Source organism: Procambarus clarkii, chromosome 62 (assembly GCF_040958095.1).
Source record: "Procambarus clarkii isolate CNS0578487 chromosome 62, FALCON_Pclarkii_2.0, whole genome shotgun sequence".
Taxonomy (NCBI): Eukaryota; Metazoa; Arthropoda; class Malacostraca; order Decapoda; family Cambaridae; genus Procambarus; species Procambarus clarkii.
Window position 1 is genome coordinate 17008527 of NC_091211.1, and position 12749 is coordinate 17021275.

The window sequence follows — 12749 nt, forward strand, 5'->3', positions numbered from 1 at the left end:
ACAGATAATATCCATCCACTGGATAGGTCTAATCCAAAATTTGTATTTTTTAGAAAAAATCAAATGGGGTCTCAGATGGGAATTTGTTGAAATCAAGGGTGTCAGCTCATTGCATAATTTCAATCGCAACATCTTTTGTTCCTATTTTACTAAACATGCTCTTTTAACAGTAAAGATTAAAACAATCCATTTATATTTTAGAAATGTTTTACTGTGTTTGAAATGTTCTAAAACTACAAGAGGGCTTATTAAGGCATAATTTTTTTGTGGTATCCAGACTTACAGTGAGGGCACTTGTACAAACCATTTTATTTTCCTTCAGTGGGCATGATCGGACCTCTCATTAACCATGCATTTTCACCGACTTTTCTTTGGATATATAATTATTTGCAAGTTGAAGCCATGTTATCCGACATCTTTACAACTCGAGTCAAAACTTGATTTTCAATTTATATTTTAATAAATAAGTAAATAAAGAAATGATTACTAACTTACCTGTCCCTGGAGGTCCATATAGTAACACACCCTTAGGTTGTGCAATTCCAAGGGCATCAAAAAGCTCTGGATGTTTGACGGGTAGTTCTATAACTTCTTTGATCTCCTTGATTTGCTTGTCAAGGCCACCAACCATTTCATAGGTTGAATCGGGTACCTTCTCTACCATCATGAGACTCACCAATGGATCAACCTAGTGGGGATGGTTATCTCAGTCATCAGATACACATTAAAAATGACTAACTGACATGAAGGATATACATACAGCCAATACTTAAAAAAAAATTCCAGAACATATGTAAGACAATTGTAAAAAATATTTATGACAATGTACCTAAGAAAAAGCAATGCCTGTGACTTGGATTTATACGAGGGGGGTAAAGGACACAGTCACATAATATGAAACTTAGATGTAAGTTCAAAATATATACCTTATTGGGTAGAATTTTATGCAGAGTATAAGAATCATTACGGAGTGCCACTCTAGCATTGGCCGTGACCTGGTTGATGTCTATGTTCTTATCCAGATCAACAACAAACTTGCCCTCAGGATGAACCTTCACCAATACTTTTTTCTTGTCCATCGGCTTAACTACCTCTCCAACATAGGAGCCCTGTTCCTGTAACAACTGCAATTCCTCACGAAGCAGGCGAACTGTTTAACCACAAAAAACTCACTTTAGCGTTATGAATAGCGGTAAATTTTTCATGATTAGAAAATTATATTATTCATGTAAATTAGATAAAAGTATTTACTAAAATATAATGTACTACAATTACTTGTTATTTTACCTGAAAAAAGACAATTGGATTTTTTATATAAAGATTGCTTAAAATCAATATTAAAAGTTATAACCTCATGCCAGTCTGGTCTGCTCTTATATACAGGCACTTTACACATGAAATGATGTAGCCACATGTTTTATGTAAACATGAGACTGGGAGGCAATAGATCTGACAATGTAGACTTCATATTAACCCTACATTGTCTGATCTGATAATGAATTATATCTGTAAATCTAGTATAGATGATGACAATTATTTCTCATCAGAAACTCCTACCAAATCTGTACACTATCTCACTAACACTAATAAGGAATACTCCATTATATGATCACCATGTGATCATTTAATGTGAATAAATCCCATGTTATGGAATGTGGAATTGGAGAACATAGACCCCATACAATCTATAAATTATGCAAGAAATCTTTAAAGAATTCTGACAAAGAAAGGGATCTACAGGTGGTTCTAGATAGAAAACTGTCACCGGAGGACCACATTAAGAATATTGTGCGAGGAGCCTATGCTACACTTTCTAACTTCAGAATGGCTTACATCCATTTCTCCATACATGGATGGAGAAATACTAAAGAAATTGTTCATGACTTTTGTTAGACCAAAGCTGGAATATGCAGCGGTTGTATGGTGCCCATATCTTAAGAAGCACATCAACAAACTGGAAAAGGTGCAAAGACATGCCACTAAGTAGCGCCCAGAACTGAAGAACAAGAGCTACGAGGAGAGGTTAGAGGTATTAAATATGCCAAAACTAGAAGATAGAAGAAAAAGAGGCAATATGATCACTACGTACAAAATAGTAACAGGAATCGATAAAATTGATAGGGAAGAATTCCTGAGACCTGGAACTTCAAGAACAAGAGGTCATAGATGTAAACTAACAAAACAAAACTGCCAGAGAAATATGAGAAAATTCACATTTATAAACAAAGTGGTAGACGGTTGGTACAAGTTAGGTGAGAAAGGTGATGGAGGCCAAAACCATCAGTAGTTTCAAAGCGCTACGTATATGACAGATTGCTGGGGAGATGGGACACCACGAGTGTAGCTCTCATCAATTACACTTAGGTAATTACCAGGCTAGCAATGTCGAACATAAACATTTACATTTTCATGAACTGCAACCTCACAAATTATTTTAGAGTACTGTATATAAAATTATATACTGCACTCTATACAAAAATAAATAAAACAAAAACAAAATATTAAATACAGTATGTCAGACACAGACAACATAAATTTATGGAATAAACTTAGAAAAATAAATCATCACTGCTCTTGTGGCAGTGTTAGTTGCCTAACCAGTCGATTGACAGCTGAGGCAGCACCAAGAGCCAGAGCTCAACCCTCCGTAAGCACAACTAAGTGAGTACTTGCCTTTAGCATTTAATTCATTGCGCTGAGCCTGTAGTCGTCTAAGGTCTTGCATTTTCTCCGATATAATAACCTGAAGGTTTTCCGTTTTGTGTGTGTAATATGGCTTGTAGCCCTCTCCTTTCTTGTTCTCCACCTCCATCTATTACAACAAACAAAACATAATAAATCACTAGCAAAAAATACAAGCTATTACATTATAAATATACTGATTAGACCTGTACTGAAATTATACTAATTACTGTATAACAAGGAACAAAGCTATTTGAATGTAATTAGGTTTTCAGTCACTGCATCAACCATGAGGCAGAAAAACATAGGCCATATATAGTTTTTTGTATGTTCTTGTGCAAGAGGAAATTATAAAAAGTGGCATCCAATTCAATAATATCCACAATTAGGATACTGCAATTATCAACAATGAGTACACATGCTTTATCAAAAATGAACCAAATCTTGCCTAACCTTTATCCCATTTTCTTACTTTCATGAGATTAAAATTAATCCTCCTCAGAATACCACCATCACATGTTCCACCTAATATATAGCTACTGCCTACCTTAACTAAATTTGAAAATAAAGTAAAATATTATCAAATGATGGCTGGACAGTTCAATTTCTATCACATAATTGTAGTTTTAGCATCAAATATAAATGCTTGCCTCAGAAAATACACCAATGTGAAACACCTTAAATTTTACTAGTTTTACTTCAAGATTTATCACTAAGACCAGGCTGAACAACCTATTGGACACCATCAAACTAGCCACCAGCACCATTACATTCACGAAGGAGCATCACCATTTCCCACATTATAACTGATACCCAGGTAGGGTATAATTAAAATGTGCGCAGGTACTACACACACACAACTGATTTCCTAATTACTGTATTACAAAATGACCAACATTCACCAACGAATATCTATAATGAGCCACAAACGGCTACTTGGTAAGGAACTGGTGGATAATACTGCTATTGGGTAAATAAATGGATACTGCTGCCACTGGGTAGAGAACTGGTGGATAAAGCTGCCACTGGGTAGAGAACTGGTGGATAAAGCTGCCACTGGGTAGAGAACTGGTGGATAAAGCTGGCACTAGGTAAAGAACTGTTGGATAAAGCTGCCACTGGGTAGATAACTGGTGGATAAAGCTGCCACTGGGTAGAGAACTGGTGGATAAAGCTGCCACTGGGTAGAGAACTGGTGGATAAAGCTGCCACTGAGTAGAGAACTGGTGGATAAAGCTGCCACTGGGTAGAGAACTGGTGGATAAAGCTGCCACTGGGTAGAGAACTGGTGGATAAAGCTGCCACTGGGTAGAGAACTGGTGGATAAAGCTGCCACTGAGTAGAGAACTGGTGGATAAAGCTGCCACTGGGTAGAGAACTGGTGGATAAAGCTGCCAGTGGGTAGAGAACTGGTGGATAAAGCTGCCAGTGGGTAGAAAACTGGTGGATAAAGCTGCCAGTGGGTAGAGAACTGGTGGATAAAGCTGCCACTGGTTAGAAAACTGGTGGCTAAAGCTGCCACCGGGTAGAGAACTGGTGGCTAAAGCTGCCACTGGGTAGATAACTGGTGGCTAAAGCTGCCACTGGGTAAAGAACTGGTGGATAAAGCTGCCACCGGGTAGATAACTGGTGGCTAAAGCTGCCACTGGGTAGAAAACTGGTGGCTAAAGCTGCCACTGGGTAAAGAACTGGTGGATAAAGCTGCCACTGGGTAGAGAACTGGTGGATAAAGCTGGTATAGGGAGTCACACAGCACCAGGCTCAGGACAGCGGCGCGCACGCCGTAACTCATCAAGCTCCTGGCACACAATTCATGCTTCCCACTCATCTCAAGTGACTGTTGCCGCCGCTGCTCACACCTTCTGGTGGTCAGGGACTAACAGGAGTTAGAATAGTGAGTGTTTACACGCAATTCCTGGAATATTAGCGAGAAGCAATGTTGTTTACCTTCTCCGCGGTCCCCATTTTGGCCTGTCACTGTTGAACGTCGACTTGTATTAATAATAATAATAAAATAATACTACTAATAAGGAACTCGTAAGGAAATTCATACAAAACAGTGTTTAAATTTATTTTAAATTATAATAAGTTTGCGTAATTAATAAGCAATAAAGATTTATATGTTTGTTAGAAAATAATGATGTCAATGTTTTGGTCTATACAATTTTAAGGTGCAACTAAAGCAAAAGTTTAAATTATCCATATTCAGCCAGTGGACATTACTGCAATTTAATATTAAATTCAAATGTTTTATTCATAAATTTTTGTACATTTATAGGTGGGTTACACAAATTTATGATAAATTATCATCTTCTAAAAGATGTGTTCTATAATGTGTCGCTGGCGAATGGGGCACTCTGGTAAACTTAAAGGCAACTCATATTATTAAAGACTTGGGGGTTAATTCATAATTCCGTGTGTCGGGGGATTGTTCTTAAAAGATTTTCCTATTATGCACCCTCAAAATAACGTAAATTTTAGGGGGTTGACAAATGTTAATCTTCTTGTTTTATGAGCTGTTCACTTGAGACAGTTAAGCAAGTCCCAGCTGTGGCTTACGGGCTCACCATAGCCCGTGTTACCTGGAACTTTTTGTTTTAGGTAACAAATCTTTAACAACAACAACCCAGCTGTGTCTGGGTACAAGTGACAGGATGAACAACCCAGCGGGTTTTCTTCCTATTGAGTGGCGCTGCCCAATAAACTCGCTCTTCGAATCAAAATTAAAAAAAAGTATCAACAAGCTGACTAACTCCTAGGTAACTATCTACTGCTGGGTGAACTGGTGCGTCAGGTGATAGGAAACACACCCAATCATTACAAGGGGCAATAGCTTAATTTTAAAACTCAACTAATTAAGCCACAATACAGCACAGGAAAACGGGAGAGGCCTTTTTTCACTCTCTGTGTGGAATCGCCGAACCCGTAAATACCATTAAAAACATTAGTTCAGTTTAAAATTCATCTGGAAAAGATCTTCAGGAACAATGGAGAACCTTTGACAAAGTAACAACTTAATTCATGTCCCTGTCCACTAAGGATGCACCTCACACGACATAGTTGTGTACCTAAGCCTGTTTTTTTTTAACTAAATAAAACAATTTCTGTTTAGCAAGTCATAATGTACACATAGAAATTACCAGTTGATTGCTAAAGAAGTTTTACCAGTTGCTTGACAGTTAAGAGGCGGGACCAAAGAGCCAAAGTTCAACCCCCTCAACCACAACTAGGAGAATATAACTAGATGAGTACATAGGTACGTACACAGAAGTGACGTACTGTATTCTATATGACGGATTACAGAGAATATCTATAAGTTCATCTAATAATCCCATCTCACTGGATGGTTGGTCATACGTGTAATCAATGTAAAATATGGCACATAGGTATTATATATCACATTATACAATGATATATAAATTGTATATATATTTATACATTATATAAATTATATGGGTCATGCACTTGCACCAGAGGTGGTACCCCTTCTAGGTTTTAATTATATATTATTAAAAAATAATAATATATTGTGATTGCCTTGTGTATGGTGCGAAGAATCCGGATAGGCCAGTGTTTGTTCGTGTAGGCCAGTGGACGATGAGACTGTGACGGGGTAGGGTGACACTCCGGTTCTCCTCCTTCCTCTTACATTCCTTCCTCGTCAGTGCTCGTCTCGCCTCCTTGAAGATGCCATCAAGATCTGAAGACATCCTCCAAGGGTTTAAGATGTATCCTTTGTGTATGCGGGGAGAAGAGGCGGGTATGGTGGCGTGCGGGGGGCCAGGGCTTGGTTGCTAGGGGAGACGCGGTAAACACACACACTTGTGTATGAACCCGGCTCTGGCCACTACTACTATGTGTGCGTCATATATGTGCATCATATGTAGCTCCTTAGTATGCTGTAATAATGATCTTAAAGATGTACGATCTTAAAGATATATGCTCTTAACGATATAGATCTTATAAGCTAGCATATAGCTAATGTGTGAACTTCAGAGCTTTGTCTTCCTAAGTTTTGTTGAAGTTTAGGAGCTGGTTATGTATTTTATATTGTAAGTAAAGTTAAGCTAATTTAATATAAAGTAAATATAGCTTAAATAATTTTTATGGCAAAATAGTAAGATAACAATATTATTCACAATTGACTTGAGAACAGGACAGTCCGAAACGTCGTCGTCCCTTCACCTTCTAGTGTGTGGTCTGGTCAACATAACAATATTATTGTTATTTAGACGGGTTTGGCACACTGGTGTTCAGTATGGTATGTTTTCCCGGAGTGTAGAGGACTCCGGTGTTGAAGTTTTGAACAGGAAGCCTGATAGACTTATTGAGGTCACTAAAGTCCAGGATTTGTCATAGTTGTTTATTTTTATTGAAACTTCGTTGAGCTCCCATTATTGATTGCAGTCTGATATGTCATTGTGTGTTTGTGGGAGTTATTTTCTCTTTAGATACTATATTAAATTATACATTTAAGATATGATTGTGATCTTAACATATGGAACAGAAATTGGATGAACCTTCGAGATGCTGACACCGGCAAAGTTCTCTGGCAGGGCACAGATGATTTGTAAGTTTAATATTTTAGTCGTGTTTTAGTGCTTAAGTTTATTATATACAGTATTCAGTTGAAGCATTTATACTGTATTGATTTTACATTGCCATTATCTTGAGAAATATTTATATTTATTTTCCTAGCCACAAATATTTTGATGCCCCTGCTCATTCAGGTCATCCCATGTCAAATTGTCACGTTTTCCAACCCGGCCATCTCAGATTTGCATGAAATTTAGTAGGATATTAGAGTACATGAAGTAACATATACACCCAAAATTTCAATATAGCAAAATACCTGTACAGCACCTTGCTGTACGAAAATCAAAATGGATAATTTTTGTACTGCAGGGTTGCCAATGTGATCAAAATTACAAAATTTTTGTTTACAAGCTCAACAAAAAGAATTGTAACATTGCTGCTAATTGAGATAGAGACTTCATGCTGGGCTTGTTTTGATGCCAAGGAAACATTGTTTTCATTATAAACTACTGTACATGAAATATTTCATTTCAAGATCACTTGACATGACCTTTGATCTTGAATATATAAAAAAGTATATCTTTAATTTTAATTTTTTTTTTGGGGGGGAGGGGGGGGGAACTCATTGGTATAGGTTTCATTTGGGGATAACTTTGGGAACAGGAGTAAAAAGAAAATGTAACTTTCTTGTTAAGAGCTCCCCCTTCTCTATGGTTTGGGTCCAGGTGCGGTGAGGTCATGCATGGTACTCTTCTCTAGCGACTGGGTAGTTGCTCAGTGCTTGGTGGTTCAGGTCTTCCTTTCCTGTCCAGAGGTAGTTATTACTTGTTCCTTACAATTGGTAGGTATTTTTTTTTTATAGAGAATCTCTTGAGGTGATTTCGGGGCTTAGCGTCCTTGCGGCCCGGTCCTCGGCTAGGCCTCCTTTTGTTACACCCCCCCCCCCCAGGAAGCAGCCTGTAGCAGCTGTCTAACACCTAGGTACCTATTTATTGCTAGGTGAACAGGAGTATCAGGGTGAAAGAATTTTTTTGCTCATTTGTATCCGCCTCCACTGGGGATCGAACCCGGAACCTCAAGACTACTAATCCGAAGCGCCGTCCACTCAGCTGTCAGACGCACTATCCTGACCAGAATCAGGCCTATCCTGATTCTACAAAATGCTGTGGTGGGCTGATTTAAATTCAAATGGTAATCTGGCAAATTGCAATATTTTATTGTTAACATTAAATACAGTTTTCTCCTTTGACTTTGGCCCTAAAGAAATTTGATGATAACCAGATAACAAATGCAGTAGGTAAAAATGTTTTGTATCCCATATTTGAGACAATGTTTCTTGTATATCAAGCAGTGGGTAAGCCTTTTGTCTCGTTATTGACTCAATGAAAACCTCACCTCGGTTTTCTTTTTTCTTATGAATACATACAAGAGGTGAATTCCATTCAGATGAAGCTACATCAATTATCCCATATTTCTACAGTTTCTCAACTTTATCTTAAACTTCTATCTGGCTAGCTACAGAAATGTTGCATGCTTTGGTATAAACAAAAGCCATGACACCCTTAACCAGTTGCTGGCAGTCTCCACGGTTGCAACCCTCAAGTGTTGACCAACTCAAAGGTACCTATTTACTGTTAAGTGATCTGAGACATGGTGTAAAACAGTCCCCAAATTATCTTGTCATGGCTGGGACTCAAACCCAGGACCATATGGCTATGAGCCAGCTGTGTTAACCACTGTATTACAGGTTATTCCTGTAATAAAGTTATTCTACAGTGTGCGTTCACAGCCTTTAACGGTAGGTATGTCTCTGGAAACTTGCTCTTGGTATGTCTATGGGACCCAAATGCCTCATTGTTCCTAACCACCAGTAAATTTCCTGTTTTATTTTCCTTGTTCATGCTCTTACTTTTAAAAAGGTCTTAATCACACTGGAGTTGTTCTTAATGGTTTACCTTTACCTACTTATTTACTCATCTCTTCAAAATTGAATTACAAATCCATGAGATTCTATAATGTCTAATCCTAAGTGTGCTTGACTCACAAACAATTTGCATTACCCAACAGATAGAGAAAGGTCACTGGGTTGATAAGTCAATAACCAGGACACTAATAAATGTAAACAACTAATAATTAGTGTACTGTGCAGTGTGTGTTAAGGGTAGATAAACTACCATTATGAGGTCCAATACAATACAAAGAGAATGCACAATACTGGAGTGTTACTCTGCTTGCTCAGCATTTGCTTTGATGGGTTAGTGCTAGAGGTGACATAATAGCAATACTACTAGTGCTGTATAATGAGACTGACTCCAGTGTCAATGGATTGATTTTTAGCTAATTAATCAAACATGCAAGTTTATTTGCATTTTATTATAGGTATTGTACCTAAATACAGTACATTGTAATTGCTGAAACCACTTATTAATCAGAGTACTGTTTTCAGCACCAATCCAGAAGTGGAACACGAAGCTCGAGTTCCCAGGAAAATCCTGAAGTGTCGAGCAGTTTCTCGAGAAATATCTTTTTCCTCAGTACATGCTATGGAAAAGTTTAGGCTTGAACAGCGAGTTTACTTCAAGGTAAATGTGATATAAATATTGTCAGCATGGGTGCCGCACATGAGTAGATGAATTAAGAACTTTTGCAACCTTTTCTTGCTCAGTACTGTACCTGTATTCTCAGTTTCTACAGTGCTTACTTTGCAGGATTTTCCTTTTGTATTTTTAACTCTGCTATATCCTATGAACACTTATTTCTTTAATCTGTAGTGACTTTTCTATTGCTTCCTAAGGCAATTATATCATACTTCATCTTTTTCTCTCTGGAAAAATCGATCTTACTCTCATCTGTATAAACATTTAACTTTGAATCATACTGTATGTATTATTTAATTTTAGCACTATAGCTGGCAGCTCACACGAGTTCACAGGTGTGCATCACTCTAGTGGTGTCTTACAATCCTGATCAGTCTTTCTAGTTACAATATACTGTATAGTTTTCATAACATAATGTTTTGTTCTAACTAGATGTTTTATATTTTTATGATAAGATGGTATGGTCCTTTCAACACCAACTATTTTTTTGTTACTTCATTCACCCGGACCATGACCACCTCGAATATATTCATTCCTATCTTAAATCAAAGTGTGTTTTAATTCCAGGATCGCATGCTTGAGGAATGGTTTTTTGAATTTGGTAGTGTAATTCCAAACTCAACAAATACTTGGCAGAGCTTGATTGAGGCTGCACCAGAATCACAAATGATGCCAGCCCAAGTGTTAAGGTACACATTAGAGTATCCTTGGCAAATATGTGTAAATAACTAAGGAAGAGCAAATGTGTGTGTGTTTGTGTACTTGTCTATTTATGTTTGCAGGGAACATAAATGGTGTTTGTGTATGTGTAAATAGTGCCAATGTTTGTGTATGTACTCGTCTATTTATGTTGCAGGGAATGAGTTCTTTCTCCTGGGTCCTGCTCATTAACCCAGTAGGTCTGGCCTCCTGTACCTTTCCTCTATTCTCTTTACTATTTTCTTCTCCTTTCCTTTGTATATCCTTTCTATTTTCAGAGTTGCTCTATATACATAAACCTGGTTTCTTCCTGACTCTTGAAATGGACATTTCTACTTAGAATCTCCTTTTCAGGTCTTAAATTTTTCAGTAAACCTTCTACATAAAGTGGATACTTGTTACTGTTATGCTTTCTTAGTTTGTAGTCTCTGCCTTCTCTATCACATTCAACATCAATTAATTTATTGTTTCTTAGAAAGAGTATTTGACCGCCCTGTTTCTCTTCCCCTATCCCATGTTTTCCTTAAGGAATAGTGTTCCATTTCTTCCCCCCATTTTTTTGTATAAACTATTTGTTATTTAGATCCCTTAGAAGTGGTGTATACTGCATTTACCTTGCTAGTGATTCAGCCCATCCTCTCGAGCATCCACAATGTCACTAAATTGAAATACTAAATTGTCCAACTTAACCCAACCAAGCGCTCACGAAAAGAAAATGGGACATCAATTTTGCGAGCTGCTGTGATTTTGGGTACAGTACATCAGTTTTTGGCTTTTAGAAAATTTATTTACCAAATTGTTTTTTGACTGAATTATTCTTGTAATTTTTTGTATTGTATTATTCGAGAGGATGGGTTGAATAATTAGACTTTCCAGAAGCCATGCTACTGCCATGGTTTATGTATTGTTGAGTTTTGCATGTCTTTTTCACCTTCGTTTCCCCTCTTTCTTATCACAAGGAATTCTCCACAATTTGTCTTTGTTCTATGTGTGAGTAAAGTAGAAAATATTTGATTTTGTGATTGAAGTACAGTAGTTATTTTTTTATCACTTATCAATACAGTTCAATAATAAAAATGATACACCTTGTAAATAAATATTGCAAAATAATATTACTGCAATGTGATCCAGGCAGTCAGATGCTTGTATTGTTAATACAATAGTAACATTAATGAGAACTGGCAAGAAGCTATGAATATTATTGCTTTGTAAGCAATTTAATATTATTACCTACAACACACAACCCTGGCCCCTTTAATTCTAACAAGAATATTGTTTTCAGCGGGAATGTTGTAATAGAGACCAAATTCTTTGACGATGACCTGTTGGTGTCCACATCAAAAGTTCGTCTCTTTTACGTCTGATGCAGCGAGAGCTTCACCTCGGACTAACGTCTGCAGACAATCCAGGCATTCAACAGCCTGCTGTAAATGATGATGATCATAACAACTACTTGAAGTTTGTTCAACTTTTATAGGTCTTTCTACTCACATATCTTAACACTTTCATCAGATTTGAATATTGTTTTGTTGTCCAGACAGCTTTACTATCACTATTTTGGATTAGGGAAAGGTGGTCTTTTTGTCAGTCATATGTACAAGTTATATAAGCATTTATCATCATTTTTAATGTATTTTAACAATGTGTACCACATTTGAGATGATAATCAGTTGGACAAGAAGATTAACTTGGTCGTCTTCTATTAATCTAGCATAATAACCGGCACTGCATGTATTGCAGAGATAATACAAATTAGAGAAGCCACTTCTTTAGGGTTTTTTGGTAGTTTTGTTCCATCAAAAGCATCATGTTTGTCTGCTATTACCACATTGAAATGAACTAGTAGCAGCTCATTAATAATAAGAATATAAATGCCATTGACACCAACTTCAGCTGGTATGTATTGTAATTGTGTGGAGAGTTTGTATGAGCCATCATGTACAACGAAGTAAAAATAGCATGCAAAACTAGAATTTGAGATGTGTAAGATTGAAAGTTGATTTTTCTATATGTTTCCATTTCCTAAACATTAACACTTAATTAAGCAATAGAGGTTTTAATATAATAAGATCAAGTTAAATTACTTTCTTGTTGGAATCATTTGTTGTGGTTCTTAATACCACGCACATGTGAAGTACAGTACTGTACTTTAATGGGCTGGTGCCAGTTCAAATTTGGGTACAGAATACAACATGGTATCTGAATACTTTGTGGCAGTTCCGATTAAAAGCTTCT

The 12749-nt window shown here is 37.0% G+C and overlaps 2 protein-coding genes across 2 annotated transcripts in view; one reads left to right on the top strand and one right to left on the bottom strand.

Moving 5' to 3' along the window:
- The window catches only part of LOC123766460 (uncharacterized), a 37403-nt gene that overhangs the window by 2069 nt on the left and 22585 nt on the right, over positions 1-12749 (bottom strand). Inside the window, exons 8-11 of the mRNA XM_069308482.1 lie at positions 3669-4234; positions 2674-2812; positions 927-1150; positions 496-688 (exon numbers count right to left, since the gene is read on the bottom strand). Coding sequence (XP_069164583.1) covers positions 496-688; positions 927-1150; positions 2674-2812; positions 3669-4234 — 1122 coding nt within the window. The remainder of the gene's footprint in view (positions 1-495; positions 689-926; positions 1151-2673; positions 2813-3668; positions 4235-12749) is intronic.
- LOC138354270 (retinal rod rhodopsin-sensitive cGMP 3',5'-cyclic phosphodiesterase subunit delta-like) lies at positions 6259-12520 on the top strand. Its single transcript, XM_069308228.1, has 5 exons — positions 6259-6410; positions 7190-7252; positions 9665-9800; positions 10383-10504; positions 11797-12520. The coding sequence occupies exons 1-5, from the start codon at positions 6370-6372 to the stop codon at positions 11876-11878; spliced, it is 444 nt and encodes a 147-aa protein (XP_069164329.1). The 5' UTR covers positions 6259-6369; the 3' UTR covers positions 11879-12520.

Coding starts and splice junctions, on each gene's coding strand:
- LOC138354270 (XM_069308228.1), top strand. CDS start 6,370: ATGCCATCAAGATCTGAAGACATCCTCCAAGGGTTTAAGAT. Junction 6,411..7,189: donor ATCCTCCAAGGGTTTAAGAT/GTATCCTTTGTG, acceptor CATATGGAACAG/AAATTGGATGAACCTTCGAG. Junction 7,253..9,664: donor TGGCAGGGCACAGATGATTT/GTAAGTTTAATA, acceptor TACTGTTTTCAG/CACCAATCCAGAAGTGGAAC.